Source organism: Limanda limanda, chromosome 15 (genome assembly GCF_963576545.1).
Source record: "Limanda limanda chromosome 15, fLimLim1.1, whole genome shotgun sequence".
NCBI classification, from domain to species: domain Eukaryota; kingdom Metazoa; phylum Chordata; class Actinopteri; order Pleuronectiformes; family Pleuronectidae; genus Limanda; species Limanda limanda.
In genome coordinates this window covers 25,948,399-25,965,197 of record NC_083650.1, presented here as the reverse complement: position 1 = coordinate 25,965,197, position 16,799 = coordinate 25,948,399, and the positions used below count along the sequence as shown (strand labels likewise).

The window sequence follows — 16,799 nt, the reverse complement described above, 5'->3', positions numbered from 1 at the left end:
CAGAGTCTGTGCAGCAGAGCTTCATGTGGGTGAATGTATTCATAAAGATCATAACCCTTAAGAACCATTCAAGGGTTACAAGAATAAACCAACAGTTTTTACTCATTTAGTTTTATTTTATTGCATTTGAACGTTGAACTGTTACTGAAAATCACAGAGTTTCACAATAAAAGCCCTGAAGGGAAGGAGAAGCTTCCTGGTTCCACTGAGACGTGAGATGAGTTCACTTTGTTCCAAACTCACTGTCACAATAAATCACCATCAAATAAATCAGATGTTAACATGTGAGCAGGAAATTTAAATCTCTTTTATTCCTCTTGCTGATGTAAACACAGGCTCCGCCCACTGATTAATTATAAATCCTTTGAAACCACATGTTTGTAAACACGACGCCTAACGATGCTTAGATGATGAAACCATTAACTCATCGTTAACCTCGTTCATTGGCCAATCACATGAGATGTGAGTGGTTCATGTTAATTTACTGGTTTCAAACCTTTGTTAGATTTTCTGATTAGGAAAAAAAAGACTGAAAATAACACTGATCCATTGAAAATGATGTTTCTAAAACAATACAAATATCAACAATACCCAACATTGACCTGGATATTACAGATTCTAATACATATTTCTTTGTTTTCCGTGAGTTGATATAATGAAGCCTCAGGAGTCGTGGATCTTTTAGCACAAATATAGAAATTTATTTGAGAAAAGGGGAATACATGCCTGACGCAGTGCTTGTCAGCTACACACACCTTCAGGGGAAACACACAACTTGTGTGTGCGCAGACCCTAAAGAAATATATAAATCATTTCAAAGACAGAAGAATCTCGATCCCTGCCTCACGTACTTTACACTCATCACAGAATTGCACTTGTGAAAACAGGCAAACACAAACATTCGGTATTTACACCATCTCTCGCCCGACATACGACAACCACACACACATTTCCAAACTTCTTCCTCATTCGAGGCAACCAATCACATTCAGAGACTCGTCCTTTGATAGCAGCTCAGTTCCTTTACAAACTTTCCCCAAAATTACATCATCCAAACATTTAGCATCAGTCAAACATGTGCAGTTCACAGCGCGGGACACCAGGGGCAGCGTGACCTCAACTTTCAATCGTGTTTAATTACGTTTCTGAAGGTGCAAAAGTTTAGTGTGAAATGAATCAGCTGTGTTTGCTTCAGCAGAGTCGTCCCCGTGCGTTTCCTTCAATATGAAGGACTTCATCCTCTTCTGCTGCTTCACTCCACAGGTTCACATTGAGAGGCGGGTCTCAATCACTCAGTGCACGTTGAACACATCAGACATTAGCTGTGGATTGTACAGATACTGTGTGTGTGTGTGTGTTTTACTTTGAAGGCACTTGTGTAGTTCCCAGCAGAGGAAGGTGTGTCTCAGTTCTCAGGTCAGCTGAGCACGGAACCTTCTGGGTTCTTCCTCTGCTGGAAAGCATCGGTTGTTTGCTTTGCTCCGGTTCCACCGAGTCCCCCCCCGCTCTCACCAGTAAGGCACCTTGTTATCGATCTGACCCCAGCTCTGCCAGCCGGGGAACAGGCCGCTGGACATGCGCGGGCTCCCGAACTGATCGAAGTCCAGCTCCAGGAGCTTCACCCCCCCGCCGCTCTGCTCCGGACTCTTCTTGTGCTCGGCAGGAGTCTGGGACGAGCGATCGTTCAGGTCCTCGCCGTTCAGGCCCACGTGTTTGAGGACGTAGTTCTTGCCGTCGTTATTGTCCCAGAAGGTCTGACTCTGGACCTGGAAGCAGATGCAGAACTGGACGTGGTTCTGCGGCGGCACGTGGGCCGGCAGCTCCAGCACGAAGGCGTAGGTGTCCGTGTCCGGGCAGCCGTACACGTTGTTCATGAAGGTGCACGCCACGTCCGTGAAGCTGCTCCACGAGTCGAAGGTGGTGCGCACCTGCACCGACTTCTCGAAGCCGAGGTTCCGGACCTTGATGGTTCCGGTCAGCGAGCGCTTCTGCAGGGAGCAGTTCTCCAAGCAGACCGAGTTCTGGATCAGGCGGTTCCGGAAGTCCAGGTAGTCGGCGGAGGGCTGGCTGAAGTCCAGCGCCAGGCGGCCGGCCGGGCTGATCTTCAGCTCCTTGGCGGCGGCCTCCAGGTCGGTCATGTCGAACTGCAGGTCCTCCACGACGCCTCCGACCCGCTTCGTCTGGTACGGCTCGTCGTCGAACTTGGAGAAGACGTGGATGGCGGTGAGCGACATCCCCTTGGTGTCGGCGAACACCACCCGCTTCTTCCCGGCCCGGTTGGTCCAGGACTCGCAGCCGCCGGCGTCCCGGTGCTGGCTGCTGAGGCAGGGCCGCAGCGGCTGGTAGCGCCGCTGGTGGTGGTGGCGCCCGGCGGCGGCGGCCGACTGGTTGACCCGGTTGTTGGCTCGCTGCAGATCCTCGTAGGAGCTGAGGAAACCCCGGAGGGGGGGGGGCGAGTGGCTGATGTAGAATCTCATGGCCACATCCATGACCGGGCCGGGCATCGCCGACGGACTGAAAGACAGCACACTGAGGGGGGGAGAGAGAGAGAGAGGGAGGGAGGGAGGGAGAGAGAGAGAGAGAGGGAGAGAGAGAGAGAGGGGAGGGAGGGAGAGAGAGAGAGAGGGAGGGGAGAGAGAGAGAGGGAGAGAGAGAGGGGGAGAGAGAGAGAGAGAGGGAGGGAGAGAGAGAGAGAGAGAGAGAGGGAGGGAGGGAGGAGAGAGAGAGAGAGAGAGAGAGAGAGAGAGAGAGAGAGAGAGAGAGAGAGGGAGGGGGAGAGAGAGAGAGAAAGGGGGAGAGAGAGAGAGAGAGAGAGAGGGGAGGGGGAGAGAGAGAGAGAAAGGGGGAGAGAGAGAGAGAGAGAGAGAGAGAGAGAGAGAGAGGGGAGGGGAAGAGAGAGGGAGGGAGAGAGAGAGAGGGAGAGCGGAGAGAGAGAGAGAGGGAGAGAGAGAGAGAGAGATTAGAACAGTGTGATCCTATTTCTTCTTTTGTAAAAACAGCTGCTTCTCTTCTTCTGATTTTAAACTTTTGATGAAACTCGTCAGGTTTTATAATAATAATGTTTTCAAACAACTCAAATCTACAGAAAGTTTAAGACATTTCAGAATCTTCAGGTTCTAATCTTCTCCTGGTTCTCAGCAGCTGAGCGGAGATCAAACATCTGAGCTTCTCTTACCTCGCAGCACTCATGGGGAGAAGAGAGCAGAGGATCCACGGAGAAGAAGAAGTTTCATAAAGTTCCTCCTCAGCTCCTCATGCTCCTCACGTCCTTCTCTCTCTCCTTCTCTCACTCCTTCTCTCACTCCTTCTCTCTGCCTCTGCTCCTGCTCTCAGGGATTTCAACTGCCACATAGAGATCACTTTGCATATCTGTCATCTGGTTCCTCAGGCAGCCAATGAGGAGCGGGAGGAATCTTCTCCTCAGCCAATGGGAGCGCGTCTGACCTGGCAGCCGTCCTGCTGATGGGGGGCGTGGCCTGCCGGGTTCAGATGCCTCAGCTGCTTGGTGAGACGCGTCACGGCCCCCTGCTGGAGCCGAGGGGAACTTCACATGACTCAGGCTGAGGCCAAGATTCAAGATTCACGATTCAAGATTTTTATTGTCATATGCACAGAGATAACATGAAGCAGTCAATGAAATGCTTGGGTCACACACTCTCTTTAAGCAATGCTCAGTAATTTCAACCCAAAAAAATAAAAAAATAAAATAATAAAATAAAAATAGAAATAGAATAAAAAAGAATAAAATAGAATAACAATGAAATAGAATATCAAAATTTAAAATAGAAAATAAAATATATACATCTAAATATATATCTAAATATATATCTTTACAGATGAATATATCTTTACAGATGATTCACTGGTTCCATCACACACCAGCGCACCAACAAACTGATTCAATAAATAATGCTTTAGAAACTCCCTGAAACAAGAGAAATACTTTTTTTATGATGATATAAACATACACTATATATATGTACTAAAGTCTATATGTTATATTTATGTGTACATGTGTTTGTATTTGTAAATATGTCGTAAAAACTATTTCAGAAATAAGACTGAGGAATAAAGAAATATTATAGGATTTGTACATCCATAAACTCTAGTAAATATGTGTACATATGGACTTAGGTTCATAGCATTGTTTTATGTGATATGATTATATTATATAAATATTATTATATTTCCAAAGGATCAATTCTTAATAAGATAGATAGATAGATTGATAGATAGATAGATTATTCATCCCCGAAGGGAAATTAAGTCGTCATAGCAGCCGGTATATTTGAATACAATAAAATACAATACAATAGAATAAAATAAAAAATATTGAGGTAGAAAGAATAAAAACAGAAACACAAGATAAATAGGTAGATAAGGTGCAGTGGCAAGATGATGGTAATAGTACTGATGATATGATGGTAATGTTATTGTTAGACAGTATATCAAAATAGTACAGTATATATAGTATATAATATAACATAATATATAGTTATATATGATAGTAATTATAAGAATATAATAGCAGTATATAGTAATAATGGCAGCAACAGTATATATAATAATAATAGTAAATATAAATAAGAGATAAGAGATTAAAAAGTGTTTTACATCAAATGCAAAGAGGAAACATTTCCTGAGTCTCTACATGTTGACTGAAGCTATTTTTAAACACATTGAATTGACTTTATTACTGAGGATGAGGAGAGATTCTGATTCTTCATCACAGTAAAAATCTGCTGCGTCACAAATCTCTTCATGTGGCAGCTCCAGGCTCGTGTCTGCCCCCTAGAGGTGGAGATGCTCCTGAAGAAAAGACTACAACAGAGAAAAGGCCAAGAACAAATGATTGTGTTGAACCTGTGGAACCTGTGGAACCAGCAGCTTTGTGTTTCCAGGAGCAGATATCTGACATGAACGACCTGCAGGTCAGAGGTCAACTTTCCTCTCCTCTCACTGAAGGCTTTCTCCCCCCCCCACCCCCTGGAGAGACTTTAGACTCCCACTCACCACGCTGCTTTCACGTGGTCGTATTTATCACAGCTCGACTCTCCCAGGTTATCGATCTCAACGTGGCCTCAGGGTTGCATCATAAAAAAGTCAAGTCTTTATTTAGCAACATTTACTACAAAGTAAAAATCAGCAGAGATTAAACAAAAGAAATTAAAGCTGATCAAACTCATAAAATCACAGATAAAAGGTTTATAGAAGAAGAAACAATAAAAAATAATGATTTACTTTCCTTATCAACTATTAAACTAAACAGATTGATCCTGTGCTGCTCTAGTGAAGACGGATTTCTTTCTTTGTGATATTAATTTAATGTTTTTGTTACAGCGTCGTCTGAACGATCCCACGTTGAGATCCTCTCGTTTGTCTTTGGATTGAAATCCTCTGACCTTCTCTGCCTGAGCACATATTGCGTAAAGACTGAAAAACACAAATCAATATTAGTTCTAGGTCTCAAACAGTCACATGGCAACAAGAAGGATTTATGGAAAGGAAAGGAAACAAGGATTTACAAAGTCACAGATCAAACCAGTGGAACTTGGGCTGGAGAAGTTTTGAGTGATGTTGAACCGTGACTGTCAAGGTATTTGTATTTGAATATTCAATATCTAAGTATTTATATCCCACTGTAGATCGTACTTACTTTGCAGATTGAAATACATTCAGATAGATGATCCGGTACAATATGAAGCGTGTGTGTGTGTGTGTGTGTGTGAATCTTTGGCCCGTGTCACTTCCTGTCGGCCAGCTGGAACCGGTCAGGCTGCAGCCATCGAAGGCCGCAGACAAAAGGGATCGGCAGAGTGTATCGGGCGCCTGGATTGGCCGACAGCTGTCACGTGACCTCTGGGTTTCTCAGCGAGATGTAATGTCAGACCAACCTGAGACTGAGCCAACGTGGAAATAGACCTGATCCTCCAAGTGTCTCCGGCGCTGCTCAGAGGGAAGATGCACGGAATTCAAATCATCTCGAGCATTTTGTGCACAATTTCAATCACGTGTGTGTGTGTGTGTGTGTGTGTCTGCGTGTGTGTGTGTGTGTGTGTGTGTGTGTGTGTGTGTGTGACATTCAAGATGTTTTATTGTCTCAGCAGTTACACAAGTATAAAATTGTGAAAACTGTTTTGCAGTGAAACTCTTTGGTACAAAAATTAAGTTGCTAAGTTTCTAATTAAAGACAGAAGAGGAATAATAATTAATGTATAGTTTGAAAGGTTCCTCTGTGTACAGTCTTGAGAGACAGTTATTACCAGACTGCACCAGGTTTATAATGTAAAGAGAAGAGAACCCAAGCCAGATCCCTGTGGAACCAGGGACCTGATTCTGGGAGTAAAAGATTTGATTGAAAGTTTTAATCTAGAATCAAAAAGGTTTCAGGTGAGATTCATAAATATAATTTCATTGTGTAGGTAAGTTTCCTGTTGGAATAAAACTGACACAGACTTTCTTTTGTTCTTTGTTTATGGATTTATGGAGGAGGAGCAGTGAGAGTCCAGCTCTTACCACATGTGATGTTACAGAATGAAATGACCTGAAGTAAAGATCTTTCATTTTCAAAAACATCACAAACCAAGAAGAGGAAAACTTCTTACACACACATGCCTGTCCCCACGCCGCTGCCTGGCGTTGTTCAAAGTTCAGCTCTGATACCGAATGAGGGCGGGTCAAAGTCCTTCCACTGACCTCAGGTCTGTTTATAGAATCACTTTCACGATAAATCATTTCTGGACGGCTTGACCCAGTTTGCTGAGTCAGCGTCGTGTTCCTCACTGATGAAACAGTCCCTCATGTATTTATAGGTTTGAGGCTTTTTGTAGATTTGTTAATGTTAATGTGGATTATTTTCAGTTTTGTCTCATTTTCTTTTCTAATCTGATCTCAGATAAAAAAACTGATAAACTTTCACCTGTTGAATTACAGAATCTTGGACTTTATGACTTTTCAATCATGCTCAGAACTTTCCTCTCAGTTCTGTTGCTGCATTGTCAAAGTTTTCTATATTTCAAAGTATTGTGTGTATTTTCTCTGATCCTGCTACTGTTTGCGATTCAGTAAAACTGTTGAATTACGAGTTTTTGTTAATTATATATATTAATATATAGTCTTATTATCGAGGCTGCATTATTTAGCATTGTGTGTATATATAGATTACAAGCTGCAGCTGGAACAGAGTCCGAGTGACGACAAATAAAACCAACGTTCGGGTGAATTTAAAGAGTTTTTTCAGATCTTTATCTTCAGTTCACGGAAAAAAAAATATGTGTTTGTTTTCTGTCTCTCTCTCTTCGGACGTAAACATTATTAAAAATATTAACCAGCTGTTGTGGACTTTAAACTCTTCATCTGTGGAAAACACATCATGTCCTTAAAAGCACTTTAAACAACCCTCCGCTCTCTCTCTTGTTTTTCTCTCAGATCCTAAAGATGGACGACGTGAAGCAGGTCGTGACCCCTCCTCCTCCACGTTAGCAGACGGGACAGGGACTCAACTAATAGTAGACGTTAAATTAATGTTAAAAGATGTTTCTGTCACTTCAGGTCGTTCTTCTCTCACCGATGTTTGTTCCTTTGTGATCAGTTTGGTTTTAATTAGTTAGTTGATGATATTCAAATGATTGACAGCTGACTCCTTATATTAGCAACAAATGTTATTAAAATAAAACTGTATTAATTTAGTGTCAGAGTAACATGGATGAAATAAATATTTTTTCCCTGGTTTAAACATCTTCTATTTCTCTTTATTTTAACAAATCTTTGAACAGAAACTGTAAACCTTGTCCTGTAAATATTCTGTATTTATTTATTCCCTGTTTTTTGGGGTTTGATTGTGTTTTGGATTTGTAAGGGACATGTAACATGTGACCACAATATGATCATGTTAATTTCCCCTTTGAATGATCATGATTGGATCTCATACAATGTAGCCTTGATCAAGCTGTATCCTGTTCTACTGAATGAATCTGAGCCTGATTGCTTTATGCCAAATGTATGAAAGACGAGGAACTGCTTCCTATCAGTGTGCATATTACAAACTGTGATATGCACCAATCTCTGAGCATTGAATTGTGACAATACTGTTTAGTGAATCCTGAAATCAGAGCCGTCCTCATGTGAAGTATTTGCTTCATGAGGTTGAACCAGTTCACTCTAATAACCGTCAAACAGAAACATGTGAAATATTCATTCTGTGTCGTGTCAGAGCTGAAAAGGTTTGATGAGCGTGAAGCTGAGAAAACACCTGAGCAGGTTTTCAACTCGACTGAGTGACACAGGGCTGCAGGGTAAATACACCCCGTCCTTTTCAAAATAAGAGAGGATCACGACTCTTATTGTGTAAGGTGACTTCACGGTTTCAGAGCAGATCATCAGTAAGTAACATGAACTGGTTCAGTTTATATTTTATACTTGAGCGCTACAGGTTAGTTTGCCCGAGGGCTAGTTTCTGTGTCTAGAGCCGATATTAATTATGATTATTGTCATTAATGTATATGGACATGGGGCAGAGGGTTAGGTACAGCGCCCCTGGTGGTTGGAATGCAACCTGAACTTTTACTTCATTCTCTTGTTTCTACTTGAACCTCCAGAACCTTTGTCCCATTCTGCTCTGGATCTCAAACTCATCCTGAAATCTGCAGATTGATAAAAGTCTCTGATGGAAAGTGTTCAGCCGGAGGTCGGGGGGGTGAGACCATCAGTCACTGGGGCTGGTCACTGGCCGGAGGTGTTGAAGGACATCACCTCCTCAAAGGTCAGATTATTATGTAATAAAATCTAAATAAAACACAAGGCCATGATATCGACTATCAGACGCTGATGACAGCTGCTGTGAGAGTTTCTCCATATTCATAAATTAATCTATAAGATCAAATCATGAGTGAAATGAGCTCAGAACTTGATTTCAGTTTTATAAACACAACCGTGATTTTTATTAAAATCTTGTTTTATTCACTGTCTTCGTTTTCACATGAATAATGACCTCTGTGAGTTGAGCTGTTGCTTTGATCCCAGAGAGTTATTTTGAATATGTTAAACAATTTAAATACAGAAATTTAAAGTCGTTTGTCTTTGACTCAAACAGCTGCTGCAGCGTCGGGGGGGAATGAGGTCGACATGTGAAGCACGACACGTATGCAGTTTTATCTATTGTCCATTTATACACTGTGACACACTCACCTTGAGTGAACCACACACACACAGAGACACACACACAGACACACACTCACACACACACACACACTCACACACTCACACACACACAGCTTGTGTAAACAGCGTCAGTTGGAGGACGACAGCCGGTCTCATTATCACACACAGTCACAGATCACATGATTCTCACAGTCAGAAATCAGACGCTCATCACATCACTGTTTGGTTTCAGGAGAGTAAAACATTCGACTTTGTTCCCGAGAGAAACATCTGATTCAGTCCTTCATCTTCATGTGGAACCTGCTCGTCTCCGTGGTAACGAACCTCGACAGCAAACTCACATGAACACGTTTTACACCTGTTGAAAACCAGCAGAGGAAGGAAAGAGCAGTTCATTCAGGAGGAATCAGGGTCAAAGGTCAAGCAGCTTTATCTCATTATCTCTCAGAGTTCATCATCAGCTGTGTTTGAAATCACATCAGGAATCTTTATGATGTAAATGAAACGTCAGTAATGTTACATCAGCTGCTCACAGACGTGACTCAGGTTGTGTGGAGCTGGTTTGTGTGTTTTACAGTTAGTGAGTTCACTCGTCGCTGACTCGTTGAACTCGTTCAGCACGAAGACGTCGTGGAGACTGAGGTCAAAGGTCGGCTGCAAACCTGAAGTTCTCAGCAGGTTGTGATGTCACAGTCGAGTTGTGTGACAGGATCCAGGAGACGTTCAGGAGAAGACACCAGCTGAGCTGAGGGGAAAGTAAACTCACTCAGAATGAGACCAGCGATCATTTAGATGAACTGAAGTATGATGATGTCACATGTCTGAGATGCAGTGAGTTAAAGTTTTCACTTGAACTGTGAATAACTTCATGTGAAATCTTACGCACTGTAATAACACTGTTTCTGTCTGTGGTTGTTTTACTCCAGGGATTTAGTGAACTCTGGCGCCCTCTGCTGGTCAAACCTGAGATTCATTACCTTCCTGTTTAATATTCAACAGTTTGGATCAGATTATTAAATTAGCAGAATATCAAATAATTGTATCTTTGAGACCTGATCCACTGAATGTCCATTATCTTTCTAAAGAACAACTTGTATTTATACCATTTGATTTATTAAATATATATATAAGTTATTTATTTTTATTCCAGCATTAAAATCCCTTTGATTTCACCTCTGGTAAAACCTTTAATAAACTGGACTGAAACTGATCTGGACTCTCCAGCAGGGAGCAGCAGAGAGCTGGAACTGATAAACATGAGATTTTAAACTAAATAAAATCATGTGACAGCTTCAACACGATGAAACATAATGAAGAGTGAAAACGTTTAATATCAGCAGCTGTTGGATGTTGTTTATAACATTTGACTGAACCTGATCTATTTATAGATTTAGCTGCTTATCAATCAACCCTAACATCCCGTGTATCAAATACGTTATATGTATAATTGGTATATAACTAAACTGTTGTGGTGGCAATATAAAGTGAGTCAGAGGTAACGAGTATTATTTAGTTTACAGATGTGTTTATTAGAATCACCAGCAGCAGGTGGTGGAGCAGGAATCACGTTTTGTGAGTGTGTGCGTGTGTTTGTGTGTGTGTGTGTGTGTGTGTGTGTGTGTGTGTGTGTGTGTGTGTGTGTGTGTCTGTGTGTGTGTGTGTGTGTGTGTGATTGAAAAACGAAGATTGCAGAAAGAAGCTGAAGAAGAAAAGCTGAAGTGAACGAAGCTGCCAGACTCTCACAGGAACACAGGATCCGACCCATGCTGCTGCCTGTTGTGTTTGTGTGTGTCTGTGTGTGTGTATGTGTATGTGTGTGTGTGTGTGTGTGTATGTGTGTGTGTGTGTGTGTGTGTGTGTGTGTATGTGTGTGTGTGTTTGTGTGTTATATGTGGTACTGGAGCTGAGTCTCATCTACAGTAAAATATAAAATCCCATGTGTGATAATCCAGAGCGACGCCTGCAGGTTGGATGTGGTGTTACACTTTAAAACGACACTTCGTCTTTCTGCTGCAACAGAGTGAATTCGTTGAAGCCATAACAAACACTTGTTGCCAAAGGGTCATGCAACCCAACAAATTGTATGTTGCACTATACATCCTACACACAACACACACACACACACACATGCACACACACACACACACACACACACACACACACACACACACACACACACACACACACACACACACACACACACCACTTGTAGGGTTGTTGGCCTGGTAACCACTGAGAAGTGTTAAGACTCCAGATTCCACTTCTTCCCCCGTTTTTTTTTTCTTGGAATTGCTCCATTCTACAGTTGTGTGTTTAATCTTTCAAGCAGCAGAGACTCACTGTAACACACACACACACACACACACACACACACACACACACACACACACACACACACACACACACACACACACAGAGGGATCATCACTGAATGTCGCTGCAGGAGTTTCTCAGCCTTGGACATGATTTATGTTTTTATGAAAATACCTGATGTGGCCACACGGTGTCGCTGGTGCACAGATATAATAACAGTCATCAGATTTTTTTTAATTTTATTTTTTTACAAAAGTTACACAAAGTTTATAGAAGGGATTAGTTGCACAAAACAAATGAAGTTGAAAAACTTGACTATATCTACTGATCACTGCTGTCATCATCATCATCATCATCATCATCATCATCATCATCATCATCATCATCATCATCATCATCATCATCATCATCATCATCATCATCATCATCATCATCATCATCATCATCATCATCATCATCATCATCATCATCATCTCATTTGATTTATTAGTCACAACATCTGATTAAAAATGAACTACGACTAACTCAACGATGTTAAATGAAACAAGCTGATCAGTTTCTCATGAATTATCAACCAGCTTCATTTAGTGCTGATGGATTTTGATTTCATGGATAATTCAGTTTTACGTTTTGATGAAGTTGTAGATTAGATGGAGGCTTCATTTCTTTTATGTTTTACTTCAAAATCTAACTTTCCTGATTTCAAAGAAGCTTTTCTCCTCCTTGTGGTTCAGATTCTGCTTCGTCACTTCCTTCCTTTCCCATCAGCCCTCGAAGAAGCTGCTGAAGAAGGAGCAGACGGAGCTCCAGCCGTCGCTGCAGTAGCTCTGCACCGGCTGCATGTCGCTCATCACGCCCTCCTCCTCAAAGCCAGTCCTCTCCTCCCTCTTCTTCTCCTCCTCCTCCTCCTCGTTCTTCTTCTTCCTCTCAGTCTTCCCTCCGTCTTGATTCTTGCCGGCAGACGCTCCCTTCTTCTTCCCCCCCTCCTTCCCGCCCTTCCTCTCCTCCTCGCCGCTGTGTTGGGCGAGTTTCATGTGGGCCTCGGCCGGCGCCTTCTTGCAGGTCTTGGCTTTCAGGACTTTTTCTCCGTCGCAGGCGTTCTGTCTTTTCTTCAGCTTCCCCACCAGCTGCTTCCAGTACTGGCTGGACTTCACGCCGTAGGCCTGGCACAGGTCGGGCTTCCCGGCGTAACGGCACCAGTACCTGCAGGAGGAGAGGGAGCAGAGGTCAAGAAAATCAAGCACAGGAAATCCTGCACTGCTTCACCATGTCAACAAAATCCGTATTGTGACCTCTAGTGGCAGGAAAGTATTTTTTCAGTACAGTTTTCAGTCCTGGAGTCTTTGAAACTTGAGTTCAAACATTATCCCGAAGGAGGAAAGCAGGAGGATCAAAGTGCAGGGGTCAGGTGAAGGTCAAAAACAAGAAGTGACCTTCTGTTCGGCAAAATAAATAGAAGTTAACGAAAAGTTACAAAAGCAAAGGATGGTCCAAGAAAAAGAAAACAAAGAAACGAGTGATCGGTACAAGACGAACCGACGAAGACGAAGAGAAGCACGAGACGAGGAAGACGGAGGACGGAACTCAGGTGAAACAGGCGAAGACGATCACAAAGACAGGAAACAAAAGAGGAAGCTGAGAACTCCAACCGAACACAAACCAAATCCAAACTCAAGGAAAATGTCCACAAACAAACAGTGTCCAACCAAAGCTCTGTAGTGACTTTGATCTCAGCGTCCTGAGGGACAGGATGTGACCTGAACGTGAGGTTGGATGTGAGTTCCTCATGTTTCTCTCTGACCGATGCTTCCTCTCACCTCTGCTGCTCCCCCAGCGTGTCAGTACTGCAGTTCACCACCAGGCTCACCAGGCCGTCGCCGGACGTCTCCCAGGTGCAGCGGTGTCCCTCCTTGGTGGACAGCTCCCCCGAGCCCGGCACCGAGCGGTTCCTGGGCCTCTTGGCCGGCGGCGGCTCCGTCGGAGGCTGGCGAGGTTTGTCGGGTTTGGTCTGACCGGACTGCCGCTTGGCGTCGGAGAGGACGGAGAGGACGAGGACGAGGACGAAGCTGCACGGGAGGACGCTCATGTTTGCTGAGGAGACATTCAGACACAGAGAGAAGGTTATTGTCTGAAGACAGGATTTACTGAAGGTAATTGGACACATCAGGTGGTGGAGACCAAACATGGAGCTGAAACTAATCTGAAGAGTTGAGTTCAACCCTAATGAGCCCATTGGACGGGACTAGCTGTCAATCACTCATTGATAAACTCTTATTTGTCTTAATATTTTATTGTTGCTTTTATCCTTTTGTGAAACACTCTGTAACTTTGTTAAATTAACTTCTGTTAAAACAAATCCCATTATTATCATTTCCTCGCTCAGGGATCCATGTGATGATCCACGGAGGAGATGAACCTGTTTCCTCCCACAGGCTCCTATTCATGTTTTCCTCTTATAATGAAAGAAAACCTGTTTAAAATCATGGAATAGAGAAAAAACAGCTTCAACAGAAATCAAAACGTTTGATTTAAAATGATTAAGTTATAAACATATCTAAATATATATATATATAAATATCTGTCGCATGAATTCTAAAAGAAATCGAACTTGTACACGAGAGTTTCTCTCTGCATCAAGAGCCCAGAGTCAAAGAGGCCGAGTGTTAAATGTTGAAAAAGACAAAGGACAGAGGGGAGGTGGGGGGGGTGGGGGGGGTGGGGGGTGGGTGTGAGCTTATTGAAAATCAGTCAAGCGTCAGAGACCCCCCCCCCCCCCCCCCCCGGACATGTAGCCGTCTGGATGACGGAGGAGAGGACACTTAACTCCGTCACTTAGCAACAACAGTCAATCTGAAGCAAATCACTCAAACACATTCATGTCTCATCAGGATCCATGAATTATTCTCAATGAAGTTGTTGTGACACATGAAAACCAGAAGGGATGAAATCAGAACGTGATGTAAATACAGAGACAAAGCAACACAACGTTCTCAAGATGAATCTCCACCAGATTCTAATTGTTTTTTATTAATAATAAAGATCCGAGCAGATAAAGCAAAGAAAAATAAAGAAATCAGAGCTCAACAATAAAGTTGAGATTTTACGACAATAACATTGTAATTTAGAGGAAAGTATTATTAAGGAAATATTATAAGTTCACAGTCATGATAAAATATTTTTTTGTAATTCTCCATCAACCTGTTGTAATCTTGAATTAAATGAAGTGATGATGTGAAGTTAAAGATGTTTCAACATTAACACAGATTCTCAGTTTGTGTCTGAATCAGCTGCGTTGAGTTCTTTATTAAAACTACTAAATATTCAAAGGATATTTGTTGTATTTTAAATTAAGTTCCTCTCAGTTGTTCTGTTTGTGTTTTAATTAACAGCGTCTGCAGTTTGAATTGATGTCAACAATTAGCCTCTGGATGAATCAGATCAGAACTGCGGCCCCTGGACCGTCACACACTAAGTGATGCGACGCAGTGACGACAACACAACAGGTCGTGTGGTGCCAACATTAATCCATTCATTAATACTGTTTGTGTTTGTGTTGCAGCGAAATGGAAAATTCAATCAGGATGTCGTGCTCCACAGCGTCTGAAGACAAAGTCGTTTCTGAGAAAATGAACAGGATTCATGATCAGACTTTTTAGTCCAATTATAATAAATCATTAATCATTTCTCTTCACACTGAGAAACATTAGAACCAAACCAACACAAAACCATCTCAGAGTGTTCTGCTCTTTGTCTGGATGAGTTGAATCGTTAACACCAGTGATTGTGATTGGCCGACGGGTGAGAGCTCTGTAAACACGACGCACAACCAGGGGAGCAGCCAAAGTAAAACACAAAACCTGCTGCAACACAAACGACACTGATTAAACCCAAAGTGATTAAACTGCATTCGTTACAACATTTAATTAAATATGTGCTGAACGTCTGAACTTTGCCTAAATAAAACTTTTAAAAAGTTTTACAGAGGGGATTTGTAGTATCTGTTTTTCTCGCTTGATAAATCAGATTTTAAAATTATTTCAACCCTGTTTTTAATCAATAAAATGTTTTATAACTCAAACTGTGAGTGACCTCACCGACCTGAAATTACAGAAACATCTTAGACAAACATTTATTTATCGTCTACTTTGATATTTTAGTTTGGTCCATGTCCCATCTGCTAACATGGAGTATGAGGGTTTAAGAGCGATACTGCAGCCAGCCACCAGGGGGCGATGCAGAGGTTTTGGCTTTATTTTTTGGGGCTGTCATGACGTCCATCTTAATTTACCGTCACTGGGGTGGTTTCGAGCACAGCTTGGTTTCCGTGGTAACCACATGTCTAAAACATGTTACCGAAACAAATGTAATCTGAATATGATCCGGTTGTCCTGACACGGAGGCGCCTGTAGAGGGCGCTGTGCTGCGGCCTGTAGAGGGCGCTGTGCTGCGGCCTGTAGAGGGCGCTGTGCTGCGGCCTGTAGAGGGCGCTGTGCTGCGGCCTCACATCGGGTTTGTGAGGACGTCTGATAGAAAAACCTTCTACTTCGGTTCAGTGAATCAAGGAAATCAAACTTTTTTCTTCATTTCTGAAACATCACACTGACAAAACAGCGAGTTGCATTTTTTTTTCAAATTATATAATTAGTTAAGTTAAGATGTTTGAAACCTTTGATTGACTGAACTTCTCCTTTTACCGTAGTAACAGCTTCGTTTTCATCCTGATGAAGTTAGAAGATTAAAGTCAAACGAACGCTTCACGTTTCGTCCGCAGCAAAAAAAACAAAGAGCAACAGCATCAAAACAAAAATAATCCCCCTCCATTCACAGCACCCCCCAACCTCCCACCCCCTCCTGCTAATGCACCCCCCCCCCCTCTCATCTATTAATCACGATGGAAACAACAACAACATCCTGAGTTTCCTCTAACGCTGTGAGTCTCTAACATGTGGCTGAACAGGCAGAAGCAGAACCGGTGTTGGAGAGTTGGAGAGTTGGAGAGTTGGAGCCGAGGCCCGGTGCTCTTACCATGTGACGCTCCGAGGGTCCGGGTCGCTGTGGAGCCGAGGGGCCGAGGGGACCAGGATAAAAGCTGAGGGGACGAGGATAAAGGAGGTGCAGGGGAGGGTGGGGGGTGGGATAAGGAGGACTAGAGGAAGAAGTGCCCACCCGAAACCAAGCACGCCTCCCACATTCACCCCCACTGACAAAACCCTGAGAGAGTGTGTGTGTGTGTGTGTGTGTGTGTGTGTGTGTGTGTGTGTGTGTGTGTGTGTGTGTGTGTGTGTGTGTGTGTGTCTGTGTGTGTGTGTGTGTGTGAGACAGAAGGA

At 42.9% G+C, this 16,799-nt stretch overlaps 2 protein-coding genes across 2 annotated transcripts; both read right to left on the bottom strand.

Annotated features, from left to right (window-relative positions):
- Nucleotides 1–677: 677 nt before the first annotated feature.
- ppp1r3ca (protein phosphatase 1, regulatory subunit 3Ca) lies at nucleotides 678–3,342 on the bottom strand. Its single transcript, XM_061086975.1, has 2 exons — nucleotides 3,176–3,342; nucleotides 678–2,529 (listed from the first exon to the last, which is right to left on the bottom strand). Exons 1-2 carry the CDS (start codon nucleotides 3,187–3,189, stop codon nucleotides 1,509–1,511), a joined length of 1,035 nt encoding a protein of 344 aa, XP_060942958.1. The 5' UTR covers nucleotides 3,190–3,342; the 3' UTR covers nucleotides 678–1,508.
- An 8,894-nt stretch (nucleotides 3,343–12,236) lies between these two features.
- fgfbp3 (fibroblast growth factor binding protein 3) lies at nucleotides 12,237–16,522 on the bottom strand. The gene is made up of 3 exons (XM_061087390.1): nucleotides 16,498–16,522; nucleotides 13,290–13,563; nucleotides 12,237–12,675 (listed from the first exon to the last, which is right to left on the bottom strand). Exons 2-3 carry the CDS (start codon nucleotides 13,556–13,558, stop codon nucleotides 12,237–12,239), a joined length of 708 nt encoding a protein of 235 aa, XP_060943373.1. The 5' UTR covers nucleotides 13,559–13,563; nucleotides 16,498–16,522.
- Nucleotides 16,523–16,799: the final 277 nt, after the last annotated feature.

What these genes read in the sequence shown, in the direction of transcription:
- fgfbp3 (XM_061087390.1), bottom strand. Translation starts at nt 13,558, where the DNA reads ATGAGCGTCCTCCCGTGCAGCTTCGTCCTCGTCCTCGTCCTCTCCGTC. An exon ending in ACGCTGGGGGAGCAGCAGAG is followed by an intron (nt 12,676 to 13,289) that starts GTGAGAGGAAGC and finishes CTCCTCCTGCAG; the next exon opens with GTACTGGTGCCGTTACGCCG.